This window comes from Stylophora pistillata, chromosome 10, assembly GCF_964205215.1.
Source record: "Stylophora pistillata chromosome 10, jaStyPist1.2, whole genome shotgun sequence".
NCBI classification, from domain to species: Eukaryota; Metazoa; Cnidaria; class Anthozoa; order Scleractinia; family Pocilloporidae; genus Stylophora; species Stylophora pistillata.
The window spans coordinates 9,285,230-9,304,367 of NC_142528.1; the positions used below are offsets into that span (position 1 = coordinate 9,285,230).

A 19,138-nucleotide genomic window follows, 5' to 3' on the forward strand; every position below is an offset into this window, starting at 1 on the left:
CGGTTAGTAATGGTTGGCTTTATTGACACTAGTGCTACTTGAAAGATCTTGCCTATTTGACGGTTGATAGTAAATATTTTGGCTATCTGACTGTTAACCCTAACATGTAGGTCACAACCAGCTGTTTATCTCATTTGGTGTAGTTGAATCTAAGTATAAATAAGGTAATTTGCAAAGTATAGTCGGCAAACATAAAGACATCAGTTGTATCGTAATTGAACAATACGATAAGAGAAAACTCTTTTACTACTCTTTTACTACCCAGCATAAAAGCGATAAAACTTCGAATGGTGGAAAGGGAGAGGAATTCGAAGTTACTAGTTATTTGACAGTAGTTGGACGATAAGCAAAGTAGTTTAGAAAGCAGGTAATTACATGGGAAAACTCTTCCTGTTTATTAGAAAATTCTGGATTTTTTGTCTGTAGTAAGGATTTTTAGAGAGACCTAAAAAAACAGCAGATCATTAATTTCATGCAAACGCGTAAAGCTAGTCGGCCGGAAGTCCCAGACATAGAACGTTTATAGCTCAGAAACAATTTTTAGATATGTCAGTGACATACTGGATGTAAAGAAACCATTTTCATTGAACATTAACTTTATTTTTCCCTCGATATCCATTTTCCTCCGGTAACATTCAATTCGGAACTGAAAACGATCGATCTTAAAGAGCTCTCCAGTGTTACATATACAAATTTATTTCATGTGCTCAGTTACATGTCAATTACAAGACAAAAACACCCCTTATACTTTCGTAAGTTTCAAAAAATACTGCAAACAAATTCGAGTCGTTGGTTTGGTTAGTAATCCCGCTTGAACGGGATTATGACGCCACCTTATTCTTAGGTGAAAATTTGAAATTGTGCACTATCGTCAAATAACTTGTAACTTCCTCTCCCTTTCCACCATTCGCAGTTTTATTGCTTTTATGCTGGGAAAGTTGCAAAGTTTGTTTCTATAACATGTAAGCATATATATATATATATATATATTTTTTTTTTGATTCAGTCACGAGTTGTATCCTTGATAGAGAGGATAACATGAAACACGACTGAGGACGTTAGTCTTTTCGACTCCTCTTGTGGACGATTTTTATCAGTTGAGCTTCTCGTTTCTTCCTGTACAGCGAGTGTTCTCTAATAATAGATGAGACTATTTAAACCAGCTTTAAAAACATCAGCATGAGTATAACTCGAGGAGAAGCTAACCTCATGGACAGCGAAGTGCTCGTCTAATTGATTGCTTTACTGTCAGTCTCACTCCACTCATCCTCCAGCAGTAAAGAAACGGGTTCAGTGTTGAGTTAAAGAAAGCCAAAGTAACTACTATTCCCCTAATAACTATTAAATGCGATGAATATGTGTTACTAAAATCCGTTACAATTTCCACCATACTCATAGGTACATAACAACAAACTAATGCCAACTGCACCCACTGGGCATTGTGCACTGCTTTTCTGTATTGTGCTATGTTCAGTCGATTTGCTTGGCTTGGATGTTGTTGAATATGATCTTGTGTTTGAGCCTCACGATGACTGAGGGTGCGGAAAATCTTTGTGTACGAGACGATTGGGATTATAAGGCCAAATATCCTAGTAGTTTTTGCATACCAAATGGTTAAGCGGTGATCTAACAAGTAGCATAACGCAGCGCCACTGGATAGCACCCAGAAGATAGCTACTAAGGTATAAGTGCGGTTCAATGATACGATTTGTCTGTATCTCAGCCCAGCAATAGGGCGAGAAGTCTGTCCCCGCTTATGGCCGCCATCGTCAACAGAGACACTGAACATAAAGTGAAACCTGCCATAGAGACTGCCTCAAATGCAAATCGGCAAAGACTCCAGCGTTCTTGAACCAAGGACATCCAATGGTCAGCATACAAAGGCTGGCTAAGCAGACCCACCAACAGATCGGTTGTTGCCAGACAAAGATACAAGACTTTGGATGGCGAAGAGCAACAAGGACAAGAGAATTCCCGATTAATGCTGAGACGGAGAGAAAAATGTTGACTGTTGCAATGTAAATGGACTGTTGTTGTAATCCATCTGCTAAGGAAGGAGAGCAGCGCAGCTCTTGAAATGTTTTCGTTTGTGTTCTTTCTCCTGTTAAATTATTTGCCGCCATCGTTCTGCCGTTGTTTGTCGTTTCCTCTCTTGCAAGATACCGAGGACTGCAACGAGATATATGTCGTCCTGCTAACACCCGCCCAGCCACGATTACTTAAACCATACTTTCTTAATGATAATTCACGATGAAGGCTTCCTCAGTGACGTTAAACCATTTCAAATGCATGAAATCTTTGATTCAATGTTATATTACCTGAGCAACTGCGGAGTCACCCCTCCCCTAACCCAGCAGCAGTCAACAAATAAGGGTTCATTCTGGTTTAGAGGAGGGGTAGGTGTGCAGTTGCTCAGATACCGACGAGGATCCAATCGTTTTTGCTGGAACTGTTGCCCATGCGTCACGCGGATAAAAATTGATTAATACACAAGCAAAGAACAGAAAGATAGGACAGTGTAGTCTGACCGTCAAGGTGAGTGTAGTCCTGGGACGGACTGTTGTTGGGAGTTAGTGACTCGCGTTTCGACAACCTGAGAGGAAGTCATCATCAGAGTCAAGCGAATTGTTGTTGTCAGTAAAGTCACACAAGTAAAGTTTATGTTTAACTAACAACAACAATATAAACTTACTTTTTGAATACATCAATTAAAATTAAGGGAAGTTTGTGTGGAGAGAAATGTTTCCATTTTATCAACGCAGTAAACAGTTTATATGGAGATGTTCCTTTTTTTACTTCCTATTTCACCACTGTGGTGGAGCGCTCTTAATGACTTGACATTAGTGAAGAATTTGGATATATCAACTAAGTTGAAATGGTAAATTGGCCACCGTAACGATTACAAAAGCTTACGTTTCGAGCGTTAGCCCTTCGTCGGTGCGAAGAATGACGTCGCTATTCTAAACGATCATTTAAACCTGTTTGAAGCCAAAACATGTCTTACGTCAATATAATCTTTGCTTTAATGTTTACAAAACTAAATATTTTCAGCAATTTTATTGTGTAAAATTGGGCAACCATCCAGCTGAATACACGAAATTCTCCTTTCACCATGTCATAAATTTCGCCAAAGGCCCACAGAGCTTTTCTCTGTAACTCAAAACCTCATTTGGTGCTTTCAAATAATCTTTCCCCTTGTATTTGTCTCCTTTAGCGGGAGACTGAAGCTGTGACAAAGAGCGAGTTTAACTGAGTGAAGGCAATAATTTCAAGTGATTGTTTTGTAATGAAGATGACTTCCACTTTCTTTATTCTTCTCCTCTTCTTTCCCTTCAGCAAACGATAAACTGGGACACTAGCAAAACCAAAACTGACTAATCATTCATATCGTGGGCCTACTCGTTGGGCTTAATTTTGCTAGTTTCTAAGCCGACCGCGTCGTAACGAACTTTTGACTGCACAGGATTTGACGGACGCGCATTCTAATGGCGTTGAAATAGCGGTCAATTTGAGATTTTCGCTGGGCTGGTTGCTCGACAACCCAACTTTTGTGGGATGTTTTTAGTGAACTTGAAGGGCAACTATTTGGCTTTCATGCTGCCAAGTTTCGATTCAAGGGGAAGTATTTAAGTGTGTTTTTCGAGCGATTTTGGCGAGCGTGTGTGAGACAGAGCTTTCCTACCTTCCCTTTTATTTGGTAGTGGTAGGACGTTAAGCTGAAACACAGCGAAACGGCCTCAAATCGCGACAAGAACAGCACAGACTACTCTTTATGAAGGTAAGACTTTATTTCTTTGATTATTTCACACAAGTTTATATTTACGGAGCTCAAAAGTAAGTCCAACTAAACCACTATACAAACTCTATGATAATCCACTGTGAAAGAGCCTGTGACAGGGCCTGGGCCGCCTGTGGTGAAAGTGCACAGAGATGATAAGCATCTCACACGTCAATAATCCTGCTATATCTTTTTATTTCGATTAGATAGTCAGATTCATCTAACAACAATATTATTGTTTATTATTACTTCGGGTGCAAAGACTCGGAGAGCCTGGAAACAAGGAATTTGCTCTTTGCGTGACTCGAGGAACATCTGTGTTGCATGAACTGTTTCCCTTTGCAGCAAAGGTTCATAGTATATAGGATTTCATTTGTAGAGAGAACCAAGAACAAACATAGCAATGGCTGCTGAAGATAACTGGCAAACGAAACTTTCAACTCTCGTCGAAAGAACTGCGTTCATTTTCAACAACGATTTGCTGAGTGATGTGAAGTTTGTTGTTCCAGTGTCGACTGGTGAAAGCGAAACTAAGGTGATCCCAGCTCACAAGTTTGTTCTGGCAATCAGTAGTCCTGTGTTCTTTGCCATGTTTTATGGTCAAATGGCTGAGAATAAAGACTCTATTGAGCTGCCTGACTGTGAGTGTGAGAGTGTATTGGAGCTGTTCTGTTTCTTGTACTCTGACAAAGTGAATTTAACAGGAAATAATGTGATGCAAGTGTTGTACTTGGCGAATAAATACATGGTGCCTTCGCTTGCCGAGAAATGCACAGAGTATCTTCGCGACAACCTGAAGGCCTCGAACGTGTTTTGTATTCTGCCGCACGCACAGAAATTCGAAGACAAAGATTTAGAAGATCGATGCTGGGAAGTAATTGAGAAGCAGACCCAAGAAGCGACGACGTCAGACGAATTTGTTTCAGTTGAGCGATCTGTTGTAGAATCTTTAGTGAAGAGAGAAGAGTTGAATGTAGAGGAAGTGGAACTGTTCAAAGCTGTTGATCGCTGGGCCACAAAGGAATGTGAAAGGCGAGGGGTTACTTCCGATGGAGGGACAAAGAGACGACTTCTCGGAGAGGAAATTGTGAAAGGAATACGCTTTCCGCTTATACCTCAGAGGGATTTTGCATCTGTCGTATTTGATTCGCGAATCTTGAATCACGAAGAGTTCGGAAATATGATAAAGTACTACAACGGTGTTTTAACTACTCCTTTGCCGTTCTTACAAGCTTGCAGAATTGATTCCAATAAGCAGAATTGCAGAATTGATTCCACTAAGTACCGATGCTACAGATTTCAAACGTTTTGTGCGCCAGAGGGTCTCCGCTGGAATTACAGTGGGAATGCTGACTGTATCATTCTCACCGTCGAGAAGCCTGTTAAGCTTTACGGAGTTCAGCATTTTGGCTCCGACGGCGGCGAGTATAGAGTTAGAACAAAAATTGTTGATCCCATTGACAACACTCTGCTTGCGTTACGAGCAGGAATTTATGCATCAGAAAAAAGCGATACCCATGCTTATTACGGCTTTGATGTAATGTTCGATCGTCCAGTTATTTTGAAGGCAAATAAAGAGTACAAGCTAAAGTCGCTCATCAAGGGTCCTTCATCATGGTACGGCGAAGAAGGGCAAACACCAGTGGAGTGCCAGGGAGTGCGATTTACGTTTTGTAACTCGGCATCTGATAGCAATAATGGGACTAATGAAACAAGTGGACAGTTTCCTGGAATTTTGTTTTCAGTGTCCAAGTAGAAATTCTAAGGTTATCCGAACCATTCTTGTCAACGTAGAGCCCGGTGAAAGTCTGTTAGGTCAAGTAGTATTGGATCAGTTGAATCAGTCTTCTCGGGGGATGGTTCTTGGCCCCCTCTTGCTTCTCCTGTATATTAACGACCTCGGAGAAAATTGTACGTATGCGTCTTTTGACGTGAAAATTGACGTGAAAATTTGACGTGAAATTTGACGTGAAAATTTCTCTTCGTGAAAATTGTACTTATGCGTCTTTTTGCTAATGATACTTTGATCTACAGTACTATTAAGTCCTATAATGATGCCACTAAACTGCAGTTAGATTTAACAGCACTTCAGGAATAGTCTCAGAAATGAAAAATGAAATTTAATCCCGACTAATGCCACTTCTTAACAATATCGAGGAAACAAAATCCTATTGAGTCTAGCGGGAAAGTTTTGGATCATTACCAATAGCTGAGAACAGACCCTTATATAAAACTACCATGACATTTTATTCAAAACCCCCTTATGTAAATCATCATCGCTACATAGCGACAATATAGAGGTACAAATATAAAACCCCTGGATGTCAAGTACGGTTCTGACCTTCACGATCGACAATCGATATCAACATCTGCGCGCAGACCCCTAGATGTAACATTTTACCATTGCAATAAACAACTGGACACAGGTTTAACATGGATGTGACATTTTAAGTTCAATTAATCAATATCAACATCTGGGCACAGAATACATCCTGTATGTAAAGAGTTACGATCCACACAGACCCCTAACTGTAAGACCCCTGATTTTAAGAACCCTTGATTGTAAGAACCCCTGATTGTAAGAACTCCTGATTATAAGAACCCTGATTTTAAGAACCCCTGATTATAACACCCCTAAATGTAAGGCAATGCCTGAGTGGAAGGCTTTGATCTTGTTATAAGGTATGAATTAGAAGTCCGAACATAAACCAGAAATTTACAACTCTTTTATGATATATGTATTAAGACCCTTGAAAATGTGAATCAAACATAAAACCCTGAAAGTATGGTACACATTTTAGGACCAATGGGTTGAATACAATCACTTTTCATGTATTTGTTGAGAGGTCAAGGTTTAGGATTAACTTGGATAAAACACTCATGTACCCCTTGCATTACAACTCAGTTTGTTTGAAAAATTTATCCATGCAATATAGACAAATAGAGTTTGATGTTTTCTACAGATTAATATTGAGATGATGACACTCAATATAGGCACAGTGCCTACTTCCTAACAACCTATGAGCCACTCATTCTTTAAGACACTCAACAAACTCCTTACATCTGAAATTCATGTCATTAAAAAAGAAGCAAGAGGTAAATAGTTAATGCTTTAAAAAAATGTGTGAATTACAATATGGGTATTGAATATTTATTTCATTAAAAAGAAGTACAAGGGTTAATCAAAATCAAAAATTGACAACTTCTTTAGCATATTTTCCACTATAATCAAATTTCCACTCTTTGAAATTATAGGGGTACCATGAGAGACCTTTATGATGGATTAAAAATTTGCTTCTATTCTTCGTATGTATTTATTGATTCTGGAGAATTAAGTTCCTAGTTTTTACATCAATCTGGATAAAAAGCTGTCTCTGTCTATGTGATATATAGACTTTATCAACAAGTATTTCTGAGTTTAGCACATTTGCAGTTATTTACAATACACATAATTTCCACCCCTCTCCAACCCGATTTAATTACATGTATTTGGCTGATTTAAAATTTGGTAAAATCAAATAAGGCTGAGGAGTTAACCAAACACTAAATTTGGCTTGTCCTATACTGTGGATGTAACATCAACAAGTATAAATTAAAATGAAATGAAGTTAGCTTAGTGTATTGCCAATTAATCCAGCCAAATCATCATGCTCACATTCTGGAGACAAATCTTACTTATTAAATTTGATACAAAAATTTTGTTAGGCTTTTGACATCATCTCAATAATTGTTTTCAATTTTTTTAAGATTTCATAGAGGGATGCAGTCTCATTTAGAATTGCATAATTCAATATAAAACTTGCATTTTGATGGTTCATAAAGCGAGGGATTTAGCGTAGAATTGTGAGTGGAAAACAAGGCTCAGTGATACTGTTTTGCATCTTTTGTTTTGCACTCAGGATAAAAAAAGTATATCATTGCTGTTTTCTTCACTTCTTATTAACTTTTATTCATCCATATGATTCAAGGAAGAGCCATATTTGACTCACCAATTCCACATCAAATTACATGCCAAAAACTAATATTGCACAAATTGCAAATTCCCTCATCAGGTAATTAATTTTCCTTTTGTAGCACTTTCTAAAATTGAGGAGTGAAGAAATTCAATTCAATTCAAATAGTATTACAAGCTTCAATTCAAATATTATTACAACTTTAGGATGAAATTTATTTAATCCTCAACAATTTCGGGTACTAGCATCTCTAATTTCATTGTTGCATGTGTTGTGTTTTGAGGCATTTTATTGGCAAGGCTCACCATCTTGCCTTCTGACAGTTTCACCACAGGCACTATGTAAATTCTTGCCTTGTCACCAGCTTTCCTCAAGGTACAACTGTTGATAAACGAGATAAATGTAGGAGGCGGCGTGGCCGAGTGGTTAGGGTGCTGGACTTGTAATCCGGTGTCCCGGGTTCAAGTCCTCCACTCTACCACTCACTGGATTTGTTCTCGGTTGCCCCTAGTTCAACTCCTCGGCTGCGCTCTGTAAATAGCCCACTGGTCTGCCTCCTGCCAGTGGGGATTTTTAAGCTCTTAATTAGTCTACATTGTGGCTGAAAAGCCCCTAAGGGGGAGCCTCAATTAACGTATATTATTATTATTATTATAAATGCTGTTACATGACAATGAAACAATTGTATGAAACGTTCCTAATGACATAGTCTGTCAATTAATTGCCTTGAATACAGGGTATTTAAAGTGCCCCTGAGATCAAAATTTTCGTACATCATTTTTTTGTCATTTTCGTGTTGAGTGTGTCTCCTTCACCTACTCCGCCAAATTTCAGTCTAGACCGAGCACCAGAAATATCTTTTTTCGGGCCGTTAAACTCTCGATTTCGCGTCCGCCATTATTTGACCATGTTCCGGAAATTGATCGCAGGATTCAGAGGAAGTGACGTCAAAGGCTCAACGCGAAAATCTAACGTGGCAAAATGTCAGGTAAACATAACAGAATGCTTTACTCTATTCTTACAAAAACTAAACAAAAATGACGAGGCACCGATGCGTAATTCAAAGCTGAAGTAATCGTGCAGACCATGCTGTAGGTATTTCTCTGTATCGGAGCCTCGTAAATAGATCAGAGCGGGAAAAACGGTTGCGATTTGTGCGAACTCGCCGAGTAAACTATAATCCTGTAGGAATATTTGCGATCTACTCCGAACACTTCTCTGAGGACTGTTTCGAGAGATCTGTGTACCTTGAAGGATCTAGGCGAAGAATTCTGTCGGGTTCAGTGCCTACCGTTCAAAGGAAGGGACAAGAAAAACCGTCCTCATTGCGATTTCGACGAAAGTGAAGTCTACGAACCTCGACGGGTTTTGTCACCTTTACATATGCGCTGATAAATATCCACCTTTAACAACTCTCTGGCAGAACACCTTACACAAAGGAAAGTATTCGGTGAACATTGAGAATACGAATGATAAAATAGCCGAATTGAGGAATTAGATTTCTGACCTCAAAGAGCTCACTTTCACAAAAGAGATGAAAAATATAATTGTGTGCTCTGACTCTAAAAAAAAAAGCTAGCTTTAATAACAGCGAAAGTAGAACAAACAGCTGAAGACACATAGAGTGTAGAAACACTTTAAAATGTAGGCTTGCAGCAAAAAACTGAGAAAATGAAAATTTCTTTAAAATCCTCTCAAACTATTAACCATCTGACAGCCAAGTCAGCGTGCTATCGAAAGGTCCTAAATTCATCCCAACACCCGTGACAAATGAATGTGAAATCAGGCCAAGTTTTGCGAGATTTATTCGCAAGACCAACGCGCCACCGTTACACCTTTCACGGACAAAACAAAGAACCACTACCGTTTCATATCAAACTGAATGCCACCGGTTCAGTCTTCTATCGCCCTTCAGAACTACTCGGAAAATTGTCATAATACAACTTGCAGACTGTATTAAGCCAAAAGATACTTTGTAATGCAATGAGGTCACGGCTCAGAAAGCGTTGAAGGAAACTCTGCTTTAAACCTCACTAAAGCAACACAACGCTAGTCATCATGAATAAGACAGAAAAAACATAAGGCCAAAGTGCAACTCAACAACAGAGTTCACTTCAAACTTTTCAAAGCATCGTTAGTAAAAAACACGCTGGAAAGGGTTGATGAGATCATTGACCAAATGCATCGGGCAAACACATTAATGGCTTACAAATGGCTTTCACAAACCCCCAATATCCGCCTTGATACACAATCAGCCACTGCCGAAAACGATTTTGATATATCTCTCGATCATTTCTTACAAAAAAGGAAAATCTCTTACAACAAGCAAAAATACAATTCGAAGGCGATAAAGCGATGTGACCACAAAAGCCACATGGGGAGTCCGTGCCGTTCTTTATTTATCTTTATTCACATGGAAAAATTCATCGTTTGCCGGCGCAAAACTATTCTCAGAAGCTTCAGATAATTTCTGGGACAACTCATCGTTAAACAAAGTCGACATTTTACGACTGACAACGAAACAGTTCTCAAAAAGTACTATGTGTGATTCTCTTTGCAGCGAGCAAAGAGAGTTGTGACAAAGCAAAGCATAAGTTTGTTGAGCCTTTGACGTCATGATGACGTTTCCTGCTGTACGGCTGGAACATGTTTTCAGCAATGGCGGACGATTTTTAGACGACTTTGAAGCGGTGAAAATTGGTCATCGAAGGTTTATTTTGAGTTTTTAATGGCAAAAATGGTTTTAACTTGACCTAATTCAACATTCTGTAAAAGAATTAGCCCAAAATAAAATGGTCAATTTTCGTCTCAGGGGCACTTTAAGTGATTACGTTCATTCCTAACAAGCCACCCTTTGAACAAACCAGGGCACAAATCCACACTCATCCCTTAGCACAAAAGTGCTCTTTACTTATTTCTCCCAATTCTGAGGATATTTTCGGGCAAATCAGTGCTCCTCGCTTCAATTTATGTCTACAGTTTTATTTCTTGCACATACCTTAACCACTATCTAATACTGTGAAGTTTAATTCATAGCGGGGCTCCCACGTGCACGAAGCGCGTGTGGGGCAGACCCCCATACCCATGGAATAATATGGTTAACCTCTTTTCGTTTGTTTTTCACGTGACTGACCGAGCGTACGTACGTACATGCGTACGTGCCCTCAGCTTCCACAGGTAGGGTAGGGGAGACTATCAAAACAAAGGGAGGGGTGTCTCGGGCGAATTTTGGCAAATGCACATCTTTTATGTTATCATTAATATTACGAACTTGGGAGCTCTGCTTTTAGGTTTGGCTAAATCTATATATTACGAATAAACGGATCAGGAGTAAGAGAATGTGTATTCTCAAGTCTAATTTTACTCTGCTTACCAGGCAATTATCTAACATGTTACCCATTTTAAGAGACTAAAATGAAATGTATGTGTAAATATGGCTCTAAGGTCAGTTAGGGGCCCTCTCCCTCCCCTAGTCTCCCAATGTATCTGATGTTCTTCAACAATATCAAGGTTCTCAAGTCGTTGATAATAAACTCATAAAGGCTGAAAGTTTCTAAAGAAACTGTGTGTGGCTGCGTCGGTGGGGGTAACGAAATAATTTGAATATGTCAACAAAGTTGAAATGTTAAATTGGCCACCCTTATGATTATAAAAGCCGACGTTTCGAGCATTAGCCCTTCGTCGGAGCGAATAGAGGAACTGTGGGTTGTGTGTGCTTTTGAAGGCAGAAAAAGGAGCTACAGGATTGGTGGGAACATGGCAACGAGAAAAACATGAATAAATTAGTGGAATGAAAAACGTTCGTTGATACCTGTGGGATTTAGACTACCGGTTTGAAAGATGAGCTTTTGTTCAAGAGTTTTCTGGCTTTCCGTGCTACCTAAGTGTAAGGAAAGACCGGAGATTGCCATGTGTTGCTTAGAATGATTAGGTAAAAGCAACGTAATCGTAACGGTGGCCAATTTACCATTTCAACTTTGTTGATATGTGCAGATGATAAACTCAACCTGTTTTAATTGAATAACTGCAGCTCCTGATGTTCAAATTTTGGATGTGTCAATTTTTTTTCATTCGATCAATCACATTTGATACTGGTTATAATAGAATTAACGTAAAATCTTCTAGGGATAAGAGCAAGACATTAAAGTCCCTTTTTTGCTGCTTGCAAACAAACAAGGTTTGGAGCCCATTTCTCTTGGTGTCTTAAGATCGTTCTGAGAAAGGGTGTGGACAAAACGTGGCCTACCCTGTGGCCTACCCTATGGCCTACCGGTGGTCAGATCTTTAAAAGGATAGCATTGCTGGAAACCTTTCAACGTTTTCCTGAGTACTATCCTACCAACGACTTTCTTCTGCTGTTTTGGGGGCCACATTCCTGTCAAAATTTCTTAACCTTCTGATAGAATAACGAAATCGAGAAACAGAAGCCGGTTAAACGCAACTTTTAGGCAAACATCATCATATCAGCTCTCCTTTCAAATTAGTGCAATACTGGCCCTTTCTTTGGAAAAAGCAAGTAAAGTTTGCGAAATGTTTACGACGGCGATGCGTGCGTGTCCCTGGGTGCTCGTTGCAAATTCAATACTCTACAGCACTTAAGAGGGACTTAAAAAATTGGCCTGGCACGTTATGTTTGCTTTTTCTTACCCGGATATGCTCTCCGATATAACGCCGTTCCTGATTACATTTTTACGCTAGCACTCCACTATGTGTCACCAACTGACCGCCATTTTGCATATCCTCTGCGACGCAATTTTCCCTTTCGTAAACGACCGTTGCCATTTTGAAACGGTCGTTGCCATTTCGGAGAACAGTCGTTTCCATTCATTACAAAATGGCAACGACTGTTTCGACAAATGACAACGACCGTTACAAAATGGCAAAATTGACCGTTTCAAATGAAAACGGCCGTTTACGAAAGGGAAATACGCCTATGCGACCACGCAATATATTGGCCCCTCCTCTCCCCTCCCCCTTAACCTACCGGTATAGTTGAGTGCTGTGATATTTGCAGTGTTTCATTCCCTCGGACGTTGAAAATCGTGTTAGCGACCTCTTAGTATATCCTTTTGTACGCCAGCGTATTCGTTCCACTCTTACTGATTTTATTTTTATGTTCTTAAAAATCTGCCTACCGGTAGGCCATACGTTAGGCCATAGGGTAGGCCACAGGGTAGGCCATAGGATAGTCCACAGGGTAGGCCATAGGGTAGGCCACAGGGTAGGCCATGGCCTAGGCCACGTTTTATCCACACCCTCTGACAGAAGTTTATTTGCTCTCGGTAATGAAACTAGGATACATAGGGTCCACTCTGCAGCAGCAACTGACTCTGATATGTTCATTGTCAAGATTTAGAAACTTACCTTACAGATACGCACGCTGAATCAGTACCTTGGGATTACTGATTGGTGTCGACAAGGATACACCACTGTCTCTCCCACTTTTCAAATATTGGAGAGCGCATTACTTCATTCGGCTTTGCTGCGGGTAATGTCCAGGTGAATACAGTAACCATTCCATTTGGTGTTGGTTTTATGTTTTGTGGTACCTGAAGAAAGAAAATAATATACATACTTTTGAGATAAAAGATATGAAAAACATTTAATGTAAAGTAATGTGCCTAGCGAGTTTCGTAAGGATTTTCGTATGTTCCCAGGCGCTCACTATTTTTACGAGCTCCGTAGACTTAAAGGTGAGGAAAATCTAGAGCGATGAGCAAAATGTACCACATGTTGCACCATGGAATAAGGGATTAATTATTCTATCATTATTTCAAACCAGTACTTTGGCTATTAGTTCTCGTAATAAAACCCTAAGCCTTTTTGCAGTATTGGATCGATCGCCTAGGGCGTGGGCGAAAGACGAAAACGACGGGCACAAAACCACGCTATTATGGTCAACAAAATGGCCAACGAAACGGCTCGTTGCTTACAAAAGCGAATTCTAAAGAAACGGGGGCAAAAATTGTTCCTTAAGAGTAGCTATTTTATTTCTTAGTTCGTGGGGAAGGAAGTTTGCGTGACGAGCCCAAAGAACGTCTGCGTAGAAGGCTATTGCAACGCGAGCTTTGTTAAAAGTGACTGAAACTGTTTAATTATATATGATACATTTAAAGGAAACAAATTTCTATTGCATTAAAAAACTCCAACCCAAATTAGGGCTTTTTTAAGTTAAGAGCAAAAAGAAAAAAACGCTAACAGCCGATACCCACCCCTCCTTTATTTGCACATTTTATCATCCACCTACCTTAGCGAGGACGTTCCAGAGAAGTTTCTGGCGCTCCTTGGTCCGATTAGGGACAAATGTTTTCTTTGGTTTCCCTCCATGTGTTCCTCCTTGTTTTACCTTCGTATTGCCTTTTCGCAACCTTTCATAGGGCAGATACACACTCTTTCTCCAGAATCAATCGAATGAGATAGTATTAAACTCCTTTTGAAATAAAAAGAAACCTTGTCAAAAATGACATGCAGTATTAATCATCTCACATCCTTATGCCGTGTTTTGCTTCTTACTGGTACAGCTTGTAACACCAGGCTGTTTGAGAGCTGAATGATTAATAAATTACATAACCTCTTAGCAATCAGTTTACTTGGAAACATCGGACGATATGATTCCATTGTAAGCGCATTTAAGGATAATTTTTAACAGGATAGGTTACTCTTTGGATCATCATAATTTAAAGTATACTTTAGCGTGGTTAAGGGAACTATATGAAATTAGGCAAAACAATAACGATATCATGATTACATAAAGAAATCAGCTAAGATATTCTCTTTATATGTTTGCTCCTGAGGTACGTAAAGGAATTATAGAAATCAAAAGATACCCATAATTAGAATCTGCCCTTCTGATGCCACAAGGTGATAAAAAAAAAGTTGGTATCACGTTACAAGTTTTGCGAAAAGACAAGGCTTAACTCACGTATCTTCCAAAAGTCCTATTTGAAATTTCCCCGTGATATTTTGTCCACATTTAAGTGGGCAAGGCACCTCTGTTACACTTCAAGTTAGATCTCCGTGTTTCTTTTTATCTTTCCCGTTTTTGAAGCTGATGCCACATTTGCAGAGGACTTCTACCATTGGACACGTCGCTTTGTGTGCTTCTAGTTGTTTCCTTTTCATGCTTTCTTGGCATTCTTGACAATTCAGTTCTAACTCCGGACACCATTCTAGGTGATCTTTGGCCCGGTTTATATATATAGGAATATATAGTTTTATATCTGACCACTTGCAGCCCAGAGGCTGAATTACGGGTGCAGTGTAAGGCTGAGAACAGACGTCAGCATATCAGGCGCCTCTGGCAGCCGCTTCAGTCTATCGATCTCACCTTCCCACCCATCCCACCCCAGGGGAGGACATCCATCACACAGTAATCTCGTAGCGCAATATTCTCTCCGCAGCACTTGCACTGCCCATGGACCATCCCAAGCATGGTATTTGCGAGGCGGTTTGAGCAGAACGCCGTCACAGGTTGACGGCACATCTCGCATGTGCTGGATTGCCCTCGGTTTGTTTTCTTAAAGATATCCACGCAGAAACCACAAAAGGAATGGCCACACGGTGTTGCTAGTTCTGCGTCTAGAATGGGATTCCTGCTGTAAAAGAGAAGGCGAAGTAAAGTCAGGAAAATAGCTCCAGGCTGGCATGTTACTCCGAAAATGGCGTGAATCGCCTCCCGGTTAGCTCAATGGATAGAGCGCTGGACTGTAGTGCGGGAGGTCGAGGTTCGAGCCCCGGCCGGACCAACACTCAAGGTCTTAAAATAATTGAGAAGAATTTGCTACCTTTCTATAACATCAAGAAATGGTTAGATACTCTAGTCTTCTCGGATAGGGACGAATAAATGGAGGTCCCGTCTCCTGCAGGGTTGGGGCAGGAGACGTTAATTTCCCACACACGAGATTACTGTGTGATGGATGTCCTCCCCTGGGGTGGGATGGGTGGGTTAGGACAGCAGGTCCACATCAGCTATTACAGCTGCCAAATTAATCAACCTGCTTAAAAAATAAATAAATAAATAAATAAATAAATAAATGAACTTCAAATAAATGAACTTCAACTTCAACTGTATTATCCATCCAAGTCACAAGTTAAATATTTATAGCAAATGGTTATAACTTCAACTTACCAAACATTACACAGGTATTCAGCTGGGATAGAATCGCTGAATGCGATGTAGTCAAAAATCGAACGAGAGTGACTCATGTTTGGTCAGTTTAAAATGGTTTCTCTTCGCTCGGAGGCTCTCTCTCTTTCCCTCTCTCCAGCTTTTGTTAGGAGTGTGAAGGAATAAACCGCCTACGTGGTGGAATATCAAAATTCACAGGAAACAACTTCCCTTCAAAAACCAATTGGAAAGTAAACCACAGTGACTCTCGACAAGCACTCGCGCACTTTGATAACAGGTATATTAAAGTTGTATTTCCACACCTTATTCAATGACAAAAAGTGTTCATGGGACAAAGATTATTTTGAGAGATACTTTCTGGTACTGCACTTATAAATGGGAAGATTTCATTTTTTTTAGATAAACATTTTCCACAGGCTGAGATCTTCAGTGTCTGCATATTTTCACCCTTTAAGTTGTTTTAAAAAATCATGTGGAATAAGTCATTCAAGAATACGTAGAGCACGTCTGCAGATTTCGAATTATGTCTTGCTTAATTTTGGAATGACATTAATTCTTGAGTTATTGTCGATTTCATTACGACAATACTACTTTTGAAGTTTGACAAGTGCTTCGCTTCGTTGTATAAAGTTCTATTTCTACTGAAATCAAAATTGCTTATCTAAAATTGTGATAACCGCCGACAGTATTTGCGGTTATGTGTGGCTGGATTAACAGGAAGGGGGGGGGGGGGGGGGGTATTGTTTAAATAAGTTGCGAGAACCAAAATTAATGGTCAGAAAAAAATGAATGGATAAAATCAACTATTAACTAAGGGAGAGCGAACCTTTATTGTTTGGATGAGCAAAGCTATCGAAATCAGTTTCGCTTTGAATAAACGATTCCTTTCTCTAGAACCTTTACAGTGTATAAAAGTAGAAATTATTAGGGCCACCATTACCTATCGACGAAAAGGACTTTTCATTTCATTTGATGGGCATAGTTGTTCGCATCTTGTTAATACTGAAATCAAAAGTACGTAAAAACCGCCAACAGTATTTCCTTTGTGTGGGTGGAGTCACAGAAAATAGTCTATTGTTTAAACAAGTTGTGAAAACCTATCTATTATCACAAAAGAAATGAATGGATGAAATAAACCATTAATTAAGCAAGTGCGAGCCTTTATTTGTAGAGTATCATTGAGCTAACCCATCCGTTTTGCTTTCAACGAATGATTCCTTACTTTGTGTCACATTGGCAATAATCATCACCTTCTGGTTATGTCAGTTTATTAAGTCGCGAGATTCACTTTATTTCAACTATTCATTTAGAGGCGATGTGCGAGAAAAAAAAAGCAAAAAATCAAGCCGAAAGTGTCGGTACGGAAATTGTTCACAATTCCAAGATTGCTTAGCCTCGCCAAAAGATATAAAGGAAATTTCCCCTTGCTTACGTCAATCTTTGCTTTAATGTTTACAAAACTAAATATTTTCAGCAATTTTATTGTGTAAAATTGGCCAACCATCCAGCTGAATACGCGAAATTCTCCTCTCACCATGTCGTATATTTCTCCAAAGGCCCACAGAGCTTTTCTCTGTAACTCAAAACCTCATTTGCTGCTTTGAAATAATCTTTCCTCTTTTATATGTCTCGTTTAGCGGGAGACGGAAGCTGTGACAAAGAGCGAGTTTGAGTGAAGGCGAGACTTTCAAGTGATTGTTTTGTAATGAAGATGAGTTCCACTTTCTTTATTCTTCTCCTCTTCTTTCCCTTCAGCAAACGATAAACTGGGAAGTAAGTTAGAAGACAAGTCACAAGGTAATTTAAATCAAAAAGCGTTCTGGCAAGTAGGAATTACATAATCTTTTCCCAGCCTTTGAAACAATGGTTTTAGCTGCGATTATGCGGTCAGTGTAAGCACTCCTACGGAGACGAAAGTGCGACCAAGCTGAGACAGAATCGTTGGCTCAAAGGGAAAAGAAAAATTTATGCGCCAGCGACTGATGATAGGTCGTCTATTTTGGGTCTCTTTTTTCAGTAAAGCCTCATTCAGTTCAACCAGCGTGTGCCTATCTGTAAGTACTTTACAAAACATCAGACTGGTGTTTTCATCTATGCCCACTGATAGACGCAATTCATCGTAAAACATTTTACCTATACCTAACTCAGCACGACATAATGGACTGACGGGAAGTTCGCAGCACCACTGTAGGCATTGAAAGAAAGAAAGGGAAAAGGGGAAGGGGAAGAGGGAAGTGGGTGGATCGAGGTATTTGGACGTTTTACACGGGAATCGACCATTGGTAATGAACTTCACTTCTCGCCTCTCATAAAGGACGTTGTCTTCTACTTTTGTGACAGAGAAGGGCTATGGAAGCTAAAATTTAAAGTTCAAAAATTTGTATTATATTTAGGGGTGTTATGGGTTTTTTTTTAACATAATCTACAAAGTTCAGAATGCCAGAGTGCACGGGAAATAGTATTTTTATAATCATGACAAAATGTAATAATTAATAATAATTTATTTACATATATAGCGCCCTTTAACATTATAGGATGATCAAAAGACGCAAGATGTCAAAGTAAAGTTGTTCGCGAGCCTGTCGTAGTGAGCCATACCTTGGTTTCCGTTCAGTGTGAAACGAGTGAAGTATTGCTACCCTCCCCTCTACCTCACAGATTGCATACCAAAGCATTGCATGTTACCTTTACGCATTTCATCTAGTTTTCTTAACTGTTTGTCACCCATATTCCTGGGTGGAAAGAGGTACTGTGAGAGCAAAGTGTCTTCCCCAGGAATGCAGAACTATGATCAGGCCGGGCTAAGACCCAGGCCTCTCGCACCGGAGTGTAACACGCCCAATCCTTATCAAAAGCAAGTTCAGGTAAAAAATAGATTAGCTTACCTTTCATACAATAAGTTTTCAGAGGACTTGTCCTCGCAGTCCAGGGACTGTGTGAAAAGCCTAATAATGGCATTTGAAAGTAATCAACACATGATATGTAGTAAATTGATTGCCATAAGGAGTTAAAAAGTCAAGCGCACCGAAATATACCTTTCGTAGAGAAAGTTCTCCTGTGCAGATGTATCTTCCGTAATTGGCCTGTAGTTAAAAGGAAAATTTCACCTTTCAGTTAACCGTGCAGGGCGCAAAAGATTTTGTTTTTGCTAACATATCGCTATCGGTAGATAGCGCTATTTATGCAATAGCGAAAATCAGACCTGAAAAAAATCAGGCCTGTACGGGACTCGAACCACTGACCTCTGCGATACTAGTGCAGCGCTCTACCAATTGAGCT

General features: G+C 39.7%; 1 protein-coding gene, 2 long non-coding RNA genes and 1 pseudogene across 3 annotated transcripts; 1 reads left to right on the top strand and 3 right to left on the bottom strand.

Annotated features, from left to right (window-relative positions):
* Positions 1-565: 565 nt before the first annotated feature.
* LOC148721716 (QRFP-like peptide receptor) lies at positions 566-2,366 on the bottom strand (annotated as a pseudogene).
* Positions 2,367-3,426: 1,060 nt separating this feature from the next.
* LOC111346259 (BTB/POZ domain-containing protein 3-like) lies at positions 3,427-6,210 on the top strand. Its single transcript, XM_022953554.2, has one exon. The coding sequence runs from the start codon at positions 4,182-4,184 to the stop codon at positions 5,532-5,534; it is 1,353 nt and encodes a 450-aa protein (XP_022809289.2). The 5' UTR covers positions 3,427-4,181; the 3' UTR covers positions 5,535-6,210.
* A 469-nt stretch (positions 6,211-6,679) lies between these two features.
* On the bottom strand, positions 6,680-12,662 carry LOC148721717 (uncharacterized). Its single transcript, XR_015992490.1, has 3 exons — positions 12,379-12,662; positions 7,768-8,112; positions 6,680-7,342 (listed from the first exon to the last, which is right to left on the bottom strand). It is a non-coding gene; the product is annotated as an uncharacterized LOC148721717 (long non-coding RNA).
* A 4,342-nt stretch (positions 12,663-17,004) lies between these two features.
* LOC148721718 (uncharacterized) lies at positions 17,005-18,888 on the bottom strand. Its single transcript, XR_015992491.1, has 2 exons — positions 18,545-18,888; positions 17,005-17,625 (listed from the first exon to the last, which is right to left on the bottom strand). It is a non-coding gene; the product is annotated as an uncharacterized LOC148721718 (long non-coding RNA).
* Positions 18,889-19,138: the final 250 nt, after the last annotated feature.

Bases quoted from the DNA above. Each gene is read 5' to 3' on its own strand.
- LOC111346259 (XM_022953554.2), top strand. From the start codon at position 4,182: ATGGCTGCTGAAGATAACTGGCAAACGAAACTTTCAACTCTCGTCGAA.